The 18,695-nt window shown below is 37.8% G+C and overlaps 1 protein-coding gene across 1 annotated transcript in view; it reads left to right on the top strand.

Moving 5' to 3' along the window:
- TRPM3 (transient receptor potential cation channel subfamily M member 3) overlaps window positions 1-18,695 on the top strand; it is a gene marked incomplete at both ends in the record, with an annotated part of 350,930 nt that overhangs the window by 328,712 nt on the left and 3,523 nt on the right. The window contains 3 exons of the mRNA XM_084305567.1: window positions 7,795-7,945; window positions 8,502-8,701; window positions 9,898-10,030. Coding sequence (XP_084161693.1) covers window positions 7,795-7,945; window positions 8,502-8,701; window positions 9,898-10,030 — 484 coding nt within the window. The remainder of the gene's footprint in view (window positions 1-7,794; window positions 7,946-8,501; window positions 8,702-9,897; window positions 10,031-18,695) is intronic.

Raw genomic sequence — 18,695 nt, forward strand, 5'->3', positions numbered from 1 at the left:
GTTGGGTGATAGGGATACCCTTCCAGGTATCCATGATGAGTTCTTTGGTTTATCTGAGACACAAAATGTCACTTTTTTTTTTTCATCCATTTGTTTGATTTTAGACCTAAATGCTTCTACCTAATTTCATACTAAGCATCAAATATAATAGTACTTGGTTAGACCTCTAATTCCTGGACTTCATGAGGATCTAATCCATTGTGTTTTCTTTTCTCTGTTACCTACTCACTGTCACCACCTTTATGCTAAACAATGTGATGCAATTCTTTGGGGAGAGTACATACGTTATAAGAATTTTGCTTTATTTATTTACTGGAAGGCAAGAGTGTGCTCATGTCAATGCAAACGGAACAAAGGCCAGTATTTCATATACTGTCTCTTCAGGATTCATTTGGCTGGTGATCAGGAAAATGGCAGTTTTCTACTTAAATTAGACCTTCTGGTTCCACCTAGTACATTACGCCAAAAGAGAGGGGCGGTCATGAGGAGTGATGCAATAGATGACAAATAGAACAAACTAAGAACCACAAACAATGTATCTTTAAAAAATACTGACATGCAAGTGATGTTTATCATTCCTACCTAAATGTGCAGTGTCTTGGCAGCATTTAGAAGTGAGTATCTTTTCCAATGGCAAATGGCATCCATTAAAACTCTGTTTAACGTATTCTTTTCTATCCTAAGCACCACCTTAGGAAAAGTGTTTTCATAATTTATCTTCTACTTCTTTAGCATTGACAAAGCTCGATTGGAAAAAATGTGTTGTTTTTTTCTGAAAGGGTTAAGGTAATAAATGTACTAACGTGAATTACCACAACTTACACAGTTTCAGATGGATAGAGAATTTACAGAGTTTCAGAGGGACATATCCCATGTCAGATGTTACAGCAGTTTCATGTTTATTTCTTTTCCTGGGTTGCCCAGAATTGTTACAATGGATGCAGATGAAACCTCTTTTTTATGATTATTTTTACACATCGTTCTCAGAGGCAGCAAGACATGCCAGAAAATGAGGACTCGTGAGCACAAGCTGAAGGAGTTTGTATTGGTCAGCCTGGAGAACAGAAGCTCTGGGGAGACCTCATTGTAGCCTTCTAGTACTTAAAGGGGGCCAACAGAAAAGCTGGAGAGGGACTCTTTGTCAGGAAGTATAATGATAGGACAAGTAGTAATGGCTTTAAACTAAAATAGGGTAGGTTTATAACACAAAATGTAACAACAAAAATTCTTTACTCAGAGGGTGGTGAAGCACTGGAACAGGTTGTCCAGAGAAGCTGTAGATGCCCATCAGTGGAGGTGTTCAAGGCCAGGTTAGATGGGGCTTTGAGCAACCTGGTCTGGAGGAAGGTGTCCCTCTCTACCAATGGCAGGGGGGTTGGAATTAGATTACATTTAAGGTCCCTTCCAATCCAAACCAGTCTATGATTCTATCATAAATACTTAAAATCACAAAGCTCCTCCCTGAGTTTAGCTTTTCACCCAGTTTCCCTCATTTTTATCCTTTTTCCTTTTCTTTTCTTTTTAAAAATTCATTTCAATCCAAAGACATAATACTTGTGGATTCAAAACGTCAGCTTGCTCCAAAGGTGTAATAGATGGATAAAGGTTTAAAACTATGACTTCCATGTGCAAGCAGAATTCTGTCCCTCTACAAGTGGCCATTTATTGATGTTGTTCTTAGTAACTACCATAGTGAAACAAATGTGGCAATTGGCTGAATAAATAGTTCTTGGTATTTTTTATTGAAGTGCTGATTATAGTTTAGAACCCTGAAACCCAACAAAATATACTGCCTTTGAATGAAGCATGTTTCTTAAGTATAAAAAGAGGGTGGCAGGCTCCATACTCTTGCATAAGAATTTAGAGGTGGTTTTGTACATTATTCAGATGCCCAACATTTAAACCTTGGGAAAAAAAAAAATGCAGAGTATTTACTTCTGAGGCTTAGGGAAAGTAAAATTTCTAATGGTTTCATCCCCAGCTGTAGGTGTAGATGTATTGCTCTTCTGTCTGTGTCAAGGAAACTAGGAGTTGCAGAGAAAGTGGTGATGCCAAAATGAAAAGCAGCACCTAGTTCCTCCTTCCTGAGAGACAGATGATGCAGGGACTTAGAATCTGCCACTCTTGCAGCACAAATTATATGCAATATGTCATGTCTGTCTGAGGCTTGGTTGTCTCAAGAAATGTTACCCTTGGAATAGACTGGGAGCAAATGGTTGGTGATGTTACTCAATCAAAATGACTGGATTGGCACCCAAAAGGTTTTACTAGGATACATTTTTTCACCATTCAGAAATTTATTGTTATCTATTTTCCAAGTTGTTCTAAGCTAAATCAGCCACTGTATTCATGTTAGAGTACTACACAATGTTTGTACTTTCTCGAAGAAGATAAAAATTGGTATGCTACATCTAAACTACAATTGAACTTTATAGCTCTGAGCAGGTTATTATCATTATTGTTGTTATAATAGCAAGCCTAAAGTTTGTGGTTTTTTTTCTTTATATTTTGATGTTTAATATTACAACATTATTTGCAAGTTTGGAATTCAGTAAAAATGCTAATATTTTAGATGCATGTATATTGGAGTCATGCTCCTGGAACTTATCCTTGTATTTCTGAGAAATGTACAAAGAATGTATGTTACTCTAAAATTCCTGACTTACTTTTCTTTTCTTTCACTTTCTGTTGACTGTAAAGCATGCCACTAAGGCTGACCAGATGTAATGTCTGGATATATTTCATCAGCTGGCAGCCTAACCATCCAGTGGATGTAGTTTGACTTTTATCTCAACACATTGCACTGTTATAACATCAGTAAAATATGTCTCTCTAAAATAATGTGTGTCTTGTACACTTACACTTTTTACCCATACTGTCTGTATTCATTTCACGTTTAAAATACATATGTTAACTGGAGTGTGCATTAGTGTCCTGTTGACAATGTGATCACACCTTCAACTGAAAAGTGGGGACAGAAATATATCCTCACTTCCGGGAGTACAAGTACACTTTTCAGCGGTATGGTTAATTATCAGTGATGTACACAAGTACTACATTCCTGCAAATTCATGAAAACCAACCAGATGTAAAAGGTAAAACACAAGCAAACAAAACAAAACAAAACAAAACAAAACAAAACAAAAGTAAACCTTTTAGAATTGTGTTTAACTTTTTAGGCAAATTAAGCCAAAGAGCAAAACCAGTCTCAAAGTAGCTCCTCTCAGACTGACAATTCATCACAGCTGCACTAGTCAAGGACAAGAGGCGGTCCAGGCCAAGGTACTGGTTATGGCGTGTGGAATTATCTCATTTTTAGGCTGCTTTTCTTAGTCTAGCCCAACCTTCTGCTGCCTGATGGGATACATGGGGCAGCAGCCAGCTGCTTAGCTGCTTAGCAGTGAAGGCCTGTCTAGGAGAAAACCCACAAATGCTGTAAAATCTCTCCCTTGGTTTGCCTCACTTACTTCAGCACTATTGCTGGCAATACTAGCCAAAAACTTCAGAACACAGATGTTACATGCAAAGAACTTCTTTTCACCTTGCCAAGCTATCTGTCCCTCCAGGATATTAAGGATACGGAAGTATATAGAAATACTGAAGAGGAAATGATTATTCCAGGGGAAAAGAAAAAAAAAAAAATGTTTGGTAGAGAAGATAGGTAAATGATGTAAATAACTGACATGTAGGGGGGAAAAAAAAAAAAAAAAAAAAAAAAAAAGAAAAACAGACTTCATATTTTCCTATATTCAGAAAGTAGAGCATCTGAGACTGTTGTTAGTCAACATGGGTTTGGGTTTGGTTTCTCTCTTTTTTTTTTTTTTTTTTGGTCTGTTTTCAGATTTGTTGTCTCATGTCAGATTTGCATCTGGATTTTCTTTCCAGCTGACAGTATTTCAAGTGCCATCTGAAATCTGAGGATCAATCTGAGTTCTGTTTGTTCTCTTTGCCTAAAGCATTAATGGAAAATCCTATATATGTAAAGAGAAAAAGATGGAGCCTCCTTTTCTTGCTTGTATTGGAGCAATGCCAAGTAATCAGAATGCAGTTGTTTCAGTAGAATACGAAAGACAAATTATTATGCAACTATCCAATGAACTTGAGGAAAACATAATTAATACAAATTACTTTTATTTAAATTATTTACTTTTCTTAATCTTTTAGAATTTATTTAAGTTCTCAAAGGTTTCTTATTAAAATTAAAGTTCTATACAAAATTCTATACAATCTTAAACATTTCATCCTTTGTATGTCTCTGTGGTATCTTCCTGTAAGGGTTGTTATTTGCGTGGATTAGTTTGGAATTTGAAGTAATAGAGCATTTTTTCACAAAATATAATAAATCATGCTTTTTCCCTTCCCTTCCCTTCCCTTCCCTTCCCTTCCCTTCCCTTCCCTTCCCTTCCCTTCCCTTCCCTTCCCTTCCCTTCCCTTCCCTTCCCTTCCCTTCCCTTCCCTTCCCTTCCCTTCCCTTCCCTTCCCTTCCCTTCCCTTCCCTTCCCTTCCCTTCCTTTCTCCTCCTTCATCTGTGTTACAACTCTGCAGCACAGGCAATATTTTTTGTATTGTTAGACAAAGGCAGAGGATAATATTTTTGTACTACCTACACATCACTTCAAGAATCTCCCTGGCCTTGAGCTGTGGCAGTCTTCCCCTTCCTATCACTCCCATGAGGTTATATTTTAGGTTCCATTCGGTTGGATATTTTTAAGGAAGGGAGGAGGAGGGAGAAAGAAAACAAGAAAATTAGAGAGATTTACTATAAATTATGATTAAAATATGATAGGAAAGATGTTTTGGAGTCATTTTAATGTGTCTGAGAGCAAAAAGCAATGTGTAAGGTCACAATACTCTAGAGAAACTTTCTTCTAGTAATGAGATACTTGTCAGTTCCCTGAATGTTTCTGCTGATGAAGAGAGCAGTGATGTGAGATTCAGAGTTCCCAGAGTTCAGTATTTTCTCTGTTAGTTAAGAAGTGGACAGTCCTAAGCAGCTCGCTTAGCCTTTTTTCAATACTTACTAGCCTGGTAAACTGGTACGGTTGAAGCACAGAGATGTGGCCTATTGCTGTTTGCTTTGCACCAGTTTGCTGGCCAGGAAAGAGGAAACATTAGATATGTAGCAGGAAAGGCCTGTAAAGGAAATGGTAAAAGGGAGCCAGGAAGGAAACATAAGCATAGAGGCAGACTATGAAAAGAGAAACAAAAGATGCAACAAGTACATACCACCACAGCTGTCAAGGTTCAATATCTGAAAGCTGAGGGAAGTTAATACATGTAATTGAAATTAAAACTTCAACCAATTACCATTTTTCAAAACCAAAGTTCGGGGCTTGATGTCCTACCTACATCAAATGACCTACAGGTCATTTGACTACCTGAGTTTTTCAGTTACCTGGAATATGCATGTAGTTACACTAACAGAATTTATTTTAACAAAACATTTCACTCGAATTATGAATCCTACATAATTTTTGCTAAAGCAAGGCTGTCATGTAGAAAGATAAGAGTATGTTTTCCTACACTTTAAAATTGTTCTTTGAAAAAGTTTGTCGTTACAATATGTTATTGCACATACTACAAAAATCCCTACATTTTTCAAAATATAAAATCATCAATAAGAATTCTAAATTCTTAAAAGTAAGCAAGTGTCTTTGTTATCTAAAAAGAGTATCATCTGCACTCTTAGACACCTGCCAGATTCCTCCCTGTAGCAAAGGGTGAAAATTCAGTTTCCTTTTTTTTTCTGGGAGTAATTGTTTTTAACAAATAGTTTGCTTAATAGTGGGAGCAAAATCCCTTAAAACTGATGTTATGGTTTAAAGTGGAAAAAGATGTTAATTTCAGTCATACACATTAGAACAAAGGCTTCAGAACTTTGGACACACATCACACTTTCTCACGCAGCTGAAGATTTGAAGATTGAATGTTGGCTTAGACCTCCGTAAAGTAAGGTGTAAGATTAGTATTCCTTTGTTATTTAAAGGAATGCTAAGTTCTGTTTCTCCAACAGAACTGTCAGAAGAGAAGACGTTTACAAAGCCTCAAGGCAAGCCAAACACCTATGTATGTATAGATTATGGAGGCTTGTTTTCAAGGAAAGTTTATGTGGCTTGTTTTCAAGGAAGTTTATGTGGCTTGTTTTCAAGGAAGTTTATGTGGCATAAACTGACAGGGACACATTAATGGTTTTCCAAATATTCTATTGTAGGAAAATCACTTTAGAGAAAATATTTTTGTCTTGGTAGTTGTGAAAGATGGAAAATATTTTGGATGAAAATATTTTTAATAGAAAAATTGAATAATAGATTATAGACAGACTTAAAGCTGAGTTTTGGATATCATTGATTTAAAGTTTAAGATATGCTTTTCAGAAATTTCTCTCTTCACTATAAAAGACATTACTGTTTCTGTGCTTTAACACACAGAAGGACAACAGGTTTCATCAACTGCTAGAATGATTTCTGTGTTACTGGTGAGATCATGATGGGGTTTGGTACTCTGTTGTAGCTTTGTAGCTCTGAATCAACACATTACTGTTTCCACATAAACAAAAAAGTCTCACTTTGAATGCTGATACCAAGAGGTGTTGAATGTCCCAGTTTCTGCTGGATGGAGGCTGAATGCACCTAGCTCAAGAAATCCATCAGCTCACAGATGGTATTTTGAATGTCTAAATGAAGCCACTGGTTGGAGCAACTAACTGAAAGGGCCTGTAATATGATATTTTCCAAGAAACAGAGAATTGCTCATATTTAACCTGTTCCAGGAATAAAGTGTTTTTTCTGTAAGTACAAAGAACTAGAGATAATGTGGGTCCAGACACAGCAGAACTGCTTGCAAATGTAATATTGCTTGTAGTTGTCTCTTTTTTTGTTTGTTTGGTTGGTTGGTTGGTTGGTTTTTGTTTTGTTTTGTTTTGTTTTCTGTGAGTTGAATACTTTGGGAGAGTTCATGTTGAACCTGATGCAGGATGTATCCTTCTGTCATAATAGTATGACAGAAGTAATTTCAAACTAAATCTTCTGAATAGTAATAACAACTATTTCACATTTTTTCTCCCCCTGCTTCAGTTTTACAACTCTCATGATGAGGAAATTTTAGTCATTTTTGTTCCAAAACATTTGTGAAAGAAACAGGTGGCAACTCTGTTGCCTACATATCCCTTTACCTGGTACAATAAAGACTTGATAATCTCCCCCACTGTTTTTCTAGGAATGCAGTCAAAAGTCAATAGCAGAAGGCCATTATGAATTCTTCCCAGAAGAATTCATAATCCTCTGGGCTCTGGGAAGTACAGTGCACAGGAATAAATATATACCCTTTATTTTAATGTACTTCTTTTTTTTTCTATGAAAAATAAAATTAAAACCTTTCACCATTAAAAAATAGTATGTTAGCTTTTTGTGGGATTAACCATTTTGATTATTTCATTTGCATAACCACTAATTAATACCAGAGTACTAAGATATTTCAGTTAAAAAGAATGGGCAGTTTACATGAGACAGATTTCCTGAAATTTCTAAGGGGAATATCTTGACTTTCATGGAAAATAACATATAGCATCAAGAAGTGTAGCTTTTAAAATATGTGATAAATTTGACATGCATGTGATCACCACCACCCATAGCAATTGCAGATTTATTGAGAGGAGCATCAATGGCACTGTTACTTAGAAGATATTGCTTTGGCAGGCAGGCCTTCATAAACATTTAAATATTTCTGTAAAAAAGCAGAAAAAGAAGAAAAAATAAGATTAATTCCTGGTTTGTATTTTTGTATTTTTGTTCCCAGCTCCTTGTGGTCAGAATGAAACAAGAGAAGATGGTAAAATAATCCAACTGCCTCCCTGCAAAACAGGAGCATGGATCGTTCCTGCCATCATGGCCTGTTACCTCTTGGTTGCAAACATCCTTTTGGTGAACCTTCTGATTGCTGTTTTCAAGTGAGTGACACATTGCAAAGAATGGAGTTGGGGATGGTGGGCATTATTCATGGTCTAAGAAAGCAGCTAAGCTGAAGACTTTGGCTGAAAGCTATTTTCAGAGGATGTAGGGGTGAGAAGACATAAAGTAGTACCTTGTCTCCAGAGAGTGAGGGAAATGTCAAATTTTTTACATTATCTCATTTCCAAGAACAGACATCCAATGTGACTGAAAGTAGAAAATCCAAAAATTTGAAATTCAGTTATGGCATCATTCACTCCTAATACAGAAGATAAGAACAAAAATACTTGCCTGTCTTACTAGGTTGTCGAAAAACTAACTGGTTGCACAGAGCAAGAATAGAGAGTAATAACATTTTAAATGACTGATTGCCACTGTGCATCACTGAAGAACAACCTTATTATCTGCTTTCTTTTGTACTTCCTTTTTTTGTATGACAAGGAAAAGTTTGGCACTATTAGTGAAATGTGTGTAATTAAAGTGCTGTAATACCATTTCTGGCAAAGTACTCAAAAACATTTTAATCTGATGTTATTTCCTCTTCTTGCCTCCTAGCAATACATTTTTTGAAGTCAAATCCATATCCAACCAAGTATGGAAGTTTCAAAGGTATCAGCTAATCATGACATTTCATGAAAGGCCAGTTCTCCCACCACCTCTGATCATTTTCAGCCATATGACTATGATATTCCAACATCTCTGCTGTAGATGGCGGAAACACGAAAGTGACCCAGATGAGAGAGACTACGGACTAAGTAAGCCTTAAACAATTTACAGAGTGGGACTTTCCAATTCTCTTTGTAGTATCTGGTATTTGAAATGAATGAAGGCTAAGCCCAGTACTTTGGTAACCTTTTCAACAGAGAACTATTAGCCACAAGTTGCCACCTGAATCACTTAGCTTTACTTCCATTCCTTAACACACAGTTCTCCTCAGAGCATTAATGAGGCAGTGTTGTTCCTGGATATTTTGAGTTGTTTCTTTCTTCAAAACAAAGACTTTTGTTTTGCTGTTGCTAGAAGACTGTTTTTACTGGAATTCTTACAGTTCTTTGCACTTCCAGATCTTTACTTTTATTGCAGTTAATACAGAGATAGTGTTCCTATTTTTTGAGCAAATAGCACATATGTCCCCTCAACACATTTTATGCCTACATAAGATAAGAGATGGTGAGGAGTAATTATTCTGTAGACACATGTTGTCTCCTTGACATTGATTCAAAGTGGAGGAGTGGTTTCTCCAGACACTTTAATAAGAACTCCCATAAGCATGATAGAAAGCCTGACAGATTATTTTGATAACACTTTCACTGCTCTTCCTTATCTAGTTCTTCAAAGTAGAAAAACTCCACCTTCCCCAGTGTATATGACAGAAGTAGGGAGCTAGCGGATGTGCATCTCTTCCCAACTCAAACCCATGCCACAGCCCACTTCTCCGCAAGAAAGGAGCTGAAGTCCTGTGATGGCATGAGAGATGCAAGTGCAACTATACCGCTCTCCTCCCACTCACATCACACCATGTCTGACATAGCCTTTGCTGCTGCCTACAGATTTCATCTCTTGCCATGTCAAACAGACCCTTTCTACTCTCATACTCCTTTCTTACCAGTCTACAAATATGATTAAATTTATATTAGGTTACAGGTGACGTTTGGCTCCCACTGTCTCTCCAGGTCCTGACCAACAGCTGTGTTTAGGTCTCATGTAATCAAAACACATTCATGTTTGTACAGTATTTGCCCGCTTAAGTGTTGCTATCTCCAGGATCACTTATAATTGAAGCCACTAATTTGGAAATTAGCTGCATCTCTTTGCTTTCATATGAAAATGCCAGATAAAATTGAAGCCTGATTTTGAAAGTTCAGTCTGTGATTTTTGCAATAAGAAAAGTGTACTTAATTTCACATGTTAATGCTTTGCCAAACTGATATTTTTTCCATTGTTTCTACAGAACTTTTCATAACTGAAGATGAATTGAAAAAAGTCCATGATTTTGAAGAGCAGTGTATAGAAGAATATTTTAGAGAGAAGGATGACAGATTTAATTCCTCCAATGATGAAAGAATCCGTGTCACTTCAGAAAGGTGCACTTTGCTCTCTCATATGTTGATCTGGAAATATATCTTTATTGTCTTTCTCACCCTTCCTTTCTTTTTCTTGAAAAGGGAAACATTTGAAGGAATTTTAAGTAAATCTTAATAAAAAAGTAGAGTGATACAAGGTGATCAATTTCTTTTCTCTTTTTTTTTTCTTCTTCACTAAAGCAAATGTTCTTCAAAATTTTGAAAACTTTGTATCATCTAACCAGTTCCAATTGTATGCAAATGAAATAGTGAGGAAAACACAATTCCTCTTTGTGCTGCAGTTTTTGAAGCAGAACTTTGAGGCACAAGTGGTCAGAACACAGTGGGAGAGTAAATGAGAATTCCTCAATAAGAACTAGAGCTTTAGCATTTAGATAAAGAAAGAGCTTTACTTTGGGGTGGTCTTGGTAGGTAGACTAGTTTCATTGAGATGAAATCTTGCTATTAATTTCAAAGGAACTGGATATATCACTCAGAATGGTAACAAGCACAGAGGACTAAGATAATATGTGGGTTTAGTGCACGTTTCTAGTCTTCTAATTTAACAGTCCTAAACTTAATGAATCTGTTAATCTCAAATACATGCTTTCATCATATCGCAGCTGATCAACAGAGCTAAATTTTGAGTACAGAGCTTGTTGTTCAATGCACAGCACTGTTGTCAATAAAAATACTAAGGTGATATCCTGTCAAATACTCATGAAACTTAAGAACCACTGAATATTCTGTACGCTGAATACTATGATTTAACACGTAAAAGAAATCAGGAGAGTCATTGCTGTAATTGAGTACATGGGCATAACACTCTTCTATTTATATGTAAACTTCCAGCACAGCTCCTAATACAGCTATGCCTCAAATATATTTCATGTAGGCAAGAAAAAGTGCTTTTAAATTGTTTTTGAACTAAATCTATCCCAGAACAGGATTAGCAAATATAATATCCTTTAATCATCTGTTTTCCTGAAAATAGTACTCACAAGACACATTTTAGAAAAGGGTGTTAGAGGGGAAGTGTGGTAAAGCATGGAATAGTTTCTTCACAAGGGATGGCCTGGTAATCCTCAAATAAAACTCTATTCTGTCTGGAAGGGAAAAATCAGAAATGAAACCACAGAGGCCTATATAATTCTGCATGCAAGAAGAGGGTGAGTAGAAATCAATATTTGCTGCCTCTCCCAAATCAAGAACTAGGAGAGCAACAGATAAATCTAAAAGGAGACTGTTCAAAATAAATAAAAGCAGATGTCCTTTTCATGCACTAAATACTAAAATATAGTGAATTCTTGAAAGATTATGAGGTCTAAAAGACCTGATGATGTCAGGTAAAAGTCGACACTAGTTAAAACAGAGACTAGATAAGCTTATGGAAGAGAAATCCTGTCAGGATTTCTAAATACATAGAAATCATTTTACTCCCAAGAAGGTCCTAAGCTGAAAGTGGTTGAAGACTGTAGACTGAAGAATTACTTACATTTCAAAGAAAGATGGAAGGATAGATTGAACGGTGGTCCAAGGTTTCCTGTGTTCTGATACTGCAGAGATCAGAAAACTAACCTGGAAATAGTAGTTGTAGGTTCAAATCTCTGTTTGCTCATAGCTTTATTTTTGGTGGCCAAGGAAAGAAGTGTGTATAAATAAATGACCCTGATGAGACCTCCCCTACATTAGGCAAGTGTTCTATGTACTGGACAATGAATTTGTAATAGTCTATTTTTGCTCTGTGTTTTGGTCCTGTTTTATAGGAAAGAAGTCCTTTTCTATATTTTAAATTAATGACTTAAAGCACTAAATTCCAGAGGAGGGTTTGTGATTATGAATCCTAAATGAAGGATGACCTGAGTCTCACAGAGAAATAATTATTTAAAAATTCATTTTCCTTAGTCAATAGTGTTAAACCAGCAAGTCCCAGCTCTGTTTGGAAGGCCGTTTGTGAGGATCAGATAGGCTTTGTGAGGACAGGGTACAGAGTCTACTTCCAAACCTAAACACAGGAAAGTTGGACATTCCACTAGTATGACTTCCAGCAGTGAAGTCCCATCTCATAACAGCTCTCCACTAAACCCACTACAATACTCCACCCAGACAAGACAAGTTTGAAAGCATTAGATTAAATATGCTCAGATCCAGGCTGTATAAGTATCCTAAATTATGCTCAGTTTAAGAACTACATTCCCAGGTCTGTCATTTTGTCTGCAATTATGGTCAGATATGTATCCCTTGAAGTGCTCTGGATCTAAAACACCAAACTTCTTTTTCCCAACTTGTAGAATATTTAAATATTTAAAACCCAGCTTTGTACTTCATAGGCTCTCTATATAATAGTCTTTGTACAATTAGCAAGATGTAAAGCAAAGAAAACAGAGAAGATGCACTAACACAGTTTCTCTTCCAATGCCCAGTCATTAACCTGTAGTATTAAATCAAGCACAGTATCTACATTATAGCCATGATATCATCACCCTAGCCATCTGGCCAATTAACTCAACTTTACATGGTGTAAAATCAACCCAGAATATCCTGATAATGTGTGTGGAGTTTCCCTTTGCACTGAAGACCTTTTTGCAGGAAGCTGAGGATGCTGTTTAGGTGGAGGAGAAAAGAACTGGGACAAGGCCTGGTGTGATGTATATCCACCTAGACTTCTCAGAGCCTTTCCTCTCCTCCAGGCATCTGTGATGCACTTAGCTCACAAGAATGTTTTCACCTCTTAAACATCCCATTGAGTATCTTCTGCTTGCAGCTGGATCTACCAAAATGCCCCAAGGACTACTTGAAGGAAAAGCAGCTGCAAAATCAGGGTGCGAAGCCCAGTAAGCCTGGATGAAGGAATAGAAATCTAGCACTAGAAGGGCAATAGAAGATGGGAACGAAGTCTTGCCTTGAAGTTCAGCCTAGATTGGTCCCAGAGGCATGAGGGAGTTCAGGAAAGCAAAAGAACAAGAGATGCTGTTTCTTGATAAGTTGAACTGCATGTGAACCAGCAATTTCAGCCATGGTCTCAGTGGCCGTGCTGGGTCAGGATCACAATGCCTTGCCTGACTCCCCTAAAACAAGAAGCAGTTTATATACTCTCACATTGGAATAGTTCACCCTGACATCTTGTGTGGCTTCAGTGGGTTCAGTCTTACCATTCTCACTGCAAAAAATATCCCAGAGGTATCCACAGTTGGTGTCACCACACAGAATGCCTCCTTTGACTGCTTGTTTTTACATTCAGAAAACAAAAACATGAAACAACTCTTGAAGTTTGTCCTATTCTGTTTGCTAGGGTCTAGCACAGGTACATGGAAGTAGGTCTGAGTTAATGATACAGATCAGAGGAAGTGATTGTGGTGAGAAATACAAAGCAGTACAAAACTGTAAGGTGGTTTTTTAAGTGCATTTATCACAAAGGCAAATCTTAGTGAATCTTCTGGAGACCAGGGAGGAAAGTAGAGTTGGACTCTACTTTCAAAACTCTTGGCCATATGGCCAAGTCTTGACCCAACAAAAACCTCTTGTTGATTCCAAAGGGAGAAGGGTCACATCCTAATAGTATTTAAAAATCAGATAAACTGGTTGGAGTAGACATTATTATGTCATCTCTGGAGTTCATAGCTATAGTACCGTAACACTTTACACAGTCTTCAGTGCAATTGCATTAACAGTGTCTGAGAATGAAGACATAGCTGTTATCCTGGTTCCAGAGAGAGCAAAATGAAGTGCACAGAAAAGGGTCAATAGTGACCTTACCCGATCAGGCCATATGTGCAAAGTGGGGCTAGGAAAGGTCTGTTAATCTCACTGCATCTGTCTTTAATCAGAAAGAGTTTGGTGGTTTTAGGATCCAGACAGGAATGCAGCCAGGACAACACAATATCCTTAACCTGCAAAAAACACAATACTTGGAAAAATTGGCTGTCTACTTACACCAGAGATACCTTACCAAAAAATATCAGGCACAGTACCAATAGCCTGTTACAAGCTTGGGAACTGCTTCCAGAAAAGTAAAAGCATTCAAGGGTCACCTATAACAAGCAATGTGGATCCCCTCTTTAAAAGACTTTCAGCGTCTACAATCTTTGCATGGATGAAAACGATTTTGCAGACACAAAGGATGCCTAAAAAATGGACACAGCTCTACAAAGGGACTTGTGAACCTAATTCTCAAATTCATTTAATGGTTTAATTCAGTTAAGAGGTCTACTTCTGAAAAGAGTACCTCACTCCCATTAAATCATTGCTTCAATTAAATTATAGATGAACAGCTGTGTAGAGGTTAAAAATGACTATAACCAAAGTGAATGCCAGCAAAATCCTTCATCTTCCAAACCATAATTTAAAGTTGGTCACTGACAATGTAGTACCTTTGTCAGATTCCCAGCTCTGAGCTTGTATTTTTCCCCAGTTACTGAATATTCTCTTCAGCTGGTATATGTTTTTCTATTAGAATTTTTTAAGCTTCAGCAAAATACACTCAATGCACATTTTAGATTTAGCCATCTCTTTTTCTGTTCTCATGCCCATCTGCTAAGATGGCTTGGCACCCTCTCATACATGAGATAAATCTTGCTGTAAGGAAAAACACAGGTGCAATAGAGGCATCATACATGAATATTGTGAGATTTGCCAAAAGGTTTATACTATCTCCAGTACACATCGCAAAATAATAATTAAGAAGAAGAAGAAGAAGAAGAAGAAGAAGAAGAAGAAGAAGAAGAAGAAGAAGAAGAAGAAGAAGAAGAAGAAGAAGAAGAAGAAGAAGAAGAAGAAGAAGAAGAAGAAGAAGAAGAAGAAGAAGAGAACATATACAAGGCAAGGCATATGTGAGACAAGGAGGTGATATGAAACAGACAGCGTGGCTTCACCAAGGGCAAATTTTGCCTGACCAATCCGGTGGCATAGAATGATGGAGTGACTGCATCACTTCACAAGGGAAGACCAAACGATGTCATCTACTTGGACTTCTGCAAGGCCTTTGACACGGTCCCACGTGACATCCTAATCACTAAATTGGAGAGATATGGACTGGATGAGTGGACCATGCAGTGGATAAGGAGTGGGCTTGAAGATCACCCCCAGAGAATAGTGGTCAATGGTTCTAGGTTCAGGTGGGCCAGTGATGAGTGGTGTCCCTCAGGGGTCTGTCTTGGGACTGGTGCTTTTTAATATATTTATCAACAACATAGACAGTGGTATTGAGCCCACACTCAGCAAGTTTGCAGATGACACCAAGCTGAGTGGCGCAGTCAATACAAGAGGAGGAAGGGAAGCCATCCAAAGGGACCTGCAGGCTGGAAAGTGGGCCCATGTGAACCTAATGAAGCTCAACAAGGCCAAGTGCAAGGTGCTGCACCTGGGTCAAGGCAATCCCAGACATGAGCATTGACTGGGAGAAAAACTCATTGAGAGCAGCCCGGCAGGGAAGGATTTGGGGGTTCTGGTGGAAAAGCTCGACACAAGCCAGCAGTGTGTGCCTGCAGCCCAGAAGGCCAACTGCATCCTTGGCTGCATCAACAGAGGGGTGGCCAGCAGGAAGAGGGAGGTGATTGTTCCCCTCTGCTCTGCCCTTGTGAGGCCCCACCTGGAGTGCTGCTTCCAGGTCTGGGGCCCCCAGCAAAAGAAGGATATGGGACTGTTAGAGCAGGTCCAGAAGAGGGCTGTGAAGTTGATCAGAGGGCTGGAGCATCCTTTCTGTGAAGGCTGAGAGAGCTGGGGCTGTTCAGCCTGGTGAAGAGAAGGCTCTGAGAAGCTCTGCAGCTTCCCAGTACTTAGAAGGAGCTTATAAGAAAAGATGGAGAGCAACTTTTTGCTCAGGCAGAAAATGACGAAACAAGGGGGAGTCATTTTAAACTAAGAGGGGAAATTTAGATTGGATATTAGGAGGAAATTCGTCTCTCAGAAGGTGATGAGGCACTAGAATGTGTTGTCCAGAGAAGTGGGTACCCCTCCCTAGAGGAGTTCAAGACCAGGTTGTACGGAGCTTTGAGCAACCTGATCTAGTGGGAGGTGTTGTCAAGGCAGTTGGAACTAGGTGATCTTTAAAGTCCCTTCCAACCCAGGCTGTTTTATGATATGATTCTATGAAAAACTTATTTTTATTTCTTGCTTTGAAATAGTCTTTTAATTTGAAACTATTCCTGAAGAAAATACAGCTCTGTCTGTGTTCACTGAGTGCAATATCATCTAACATAGGACAATATAAATTTTCATTTATTAAAATATTTTAAGGACCAGATTACGATTGTATTTCTCCAGAGCATATCTCCCTATGTCCTCAGTGTTCAGTTGATGGGATTTTATCACATTTCTAGTGGGAATACTCACAGAGTGCTATTGTGTGTGCTGAATGATTACAGAATTGAGCATAAAATATTGAGAATATCCCTAATTAAAAGTATAAATATTTTTTGGAAAGGTCCAGCAGTGTCATATATAAAACAAAAGATGACTAAAGTCAGCTAATAGCTTTGAAATTGAAGGAGACTACTAACACTCAAGATTACTTTCTTCTTTCCTTCCTTCCTTCCTTTCTTTGCCTCCTGTCCTTCCTTCCTTCCTTCCTTCCTTCCTTCCTTCCTTCCTTCCTTCCTTCCTTCCTTCCTTCTTTCCTTCCTTCCTTCCTTCCTTCCTTCCTTCCTTCCTTCCTTCCTTCCTTCCTTCCTTCCTTCCTTCCTTCCTTCCTTCCTTCCTTCCTTCCTTCCTTCCTTCCTTCCTTCCTTCCTTCCTTCTTTCCTTTCTGGGATTCATACAGTGTAAACACATGTATGTACCTCTCAGTTATGTACCTCACAGTACATCTATGGTTACCTTTTATTTCTGAACCCAGGCTGCAAATTCCTTACCTTCTTATGTTTCTAAAGAAATTTCCCACCACTATCAATGTGATCAAATCTGGGGCTCCTTCCATGGCAACCACCAGTCCAAGTAACCCAGAAGCCTCTCTTTGTCTCGGCCAGCAAAACCACTGGTCTTACATCTTATGTCAGGCTCTGTTAATATCCAGGCAAAATGTTTTCCTTTAGCTCAAATAGACCACGAGTTTACTCAGGATTTTCAGCATGTCTAACTGTACCGGAACTGTCAACCTATATCTGTCATCGTCATCAAGAAGTTATTATGGAATCTGAGTGAGTGACCAGGTACTCAGTTACTAGCTGATAAATTTTTCAAAAGTATAATTTCTTTGATAAAATAGCAGTTTAAATAACTAATAACATGAGGGAAAATTCAACTGCTTCTTACACCAACTGCTCTCTTACTATGAAATTATATCCTGTGCTTGTAATAACATTAGTCTGTTTTGTTAGAGGAGGTTGACAGAAGAAGTAGACTAGTGGTTAATAATAATAAGCTGAGTAGAAGGAGATTGCTTGAAACTACATGTTTATTTCTTTGTAGGGGTCTTAGCTTATTTAATCTTTCATCCACTGAAGTCTGATGACAGTAATACAGTTGCTGATTCATGGAACACTTCAAATCTATAGATTTGTTTTTTGTTTTTTTACTTGTACTTTCAAAATTCATGGTCTTCAACACAATAAGCCCATATTTCTTGTGCATATAAGCCTTGCTGCAGAGTGTGGTGCCACTCTCTTCTTTCTCCTCTCTTGTGCGGATGGATGGTTGCTGCTCAATATGACATTGTAGTCAGACTTCAGCGTTTCACTTCCTAAGCTTCTGTGACATACCAGATATTAATGCTGCCCAATATTCGTTTATTGCCTAAAATCTGATTTCCTGTTGGACAAGCAGGAGTGTTTGTGGTGTTTCCAGTTTCAGATCACTTGTCCTGTTGGAAATTTATCTACAAATAGTAGGGTATGATATTTATCCCATCAGAAATCCCAGCTACGGTTGACGGAGTGCATATTAACTTTGGAGTATGATTTGCAGTAATAGACAGAGAATGAGAGACTTGAGAAAAGTGTGGAAAACCCGTCATTTGGTATTTGTCACTTCACTGTTCATTTTTCAGTGTCAATAGGGACAGGGAAACCCAGAAGTGCAACCCTAAAATAAGCCATATGTAAGTAAACAAACTACATAAGTATGCAGCTTTTAATATCTCTTTGGCAGATAATGAAATTCCCTGGTCTACTCCATGGACTACTACCAGAGAAATATAATTATAAGGAATTTCGTATGTGCTAAAGGCAATCTTATTGCATGAAATTGGAAGACTCCATACAAAAGCAGTAGAGAAGTTTTTAGAAGTTTTTAGAGAACTTTTAGAAGTTTTTAGGCCAGCAAACAGAAATGATTATAAGCCACCGGCATAAATTCACTTTAAATTCACAGTTCACTTTACAGATGAAAACTTTTTAAAAGTGAGCTAAATCGATACTGTATATACTGTATATAAAACAGTTATACTGAAATTTAAATTAAACTCACACATTCAATTATTAGCTATTAGTACTTTATTATATATTATGATAGGGAGCTAATAAGCTCACCATTTCAATCCCTAAACTGCTAACACAGACTACAAAAGGTACAAACACAGGAACAGAACAGTCTTGATATGTGTACCCTGTTGTACACTACATTTTATTCCATCAGTGCTCACTCCTTGCAGTTTTTTTATATACATATTACCTACATTTTTGTACAATGTTGATAATCTTCTTCTATGTATCTGAGCTAAATACACAAGTCAATGGGGCCGGATGGGATCCAC

This window comes from Netta rufina (genome assembly GCF_964035555.1).
Source record: "Netta rufina genome assembly, chromosome: Z".
In the NCBI taxonomy this organism is placed as follows: Eukaryota; Metazoa; Chordata; class Aves; order Anseriformes; family Anatidae; genus Netta; species Netta rufina.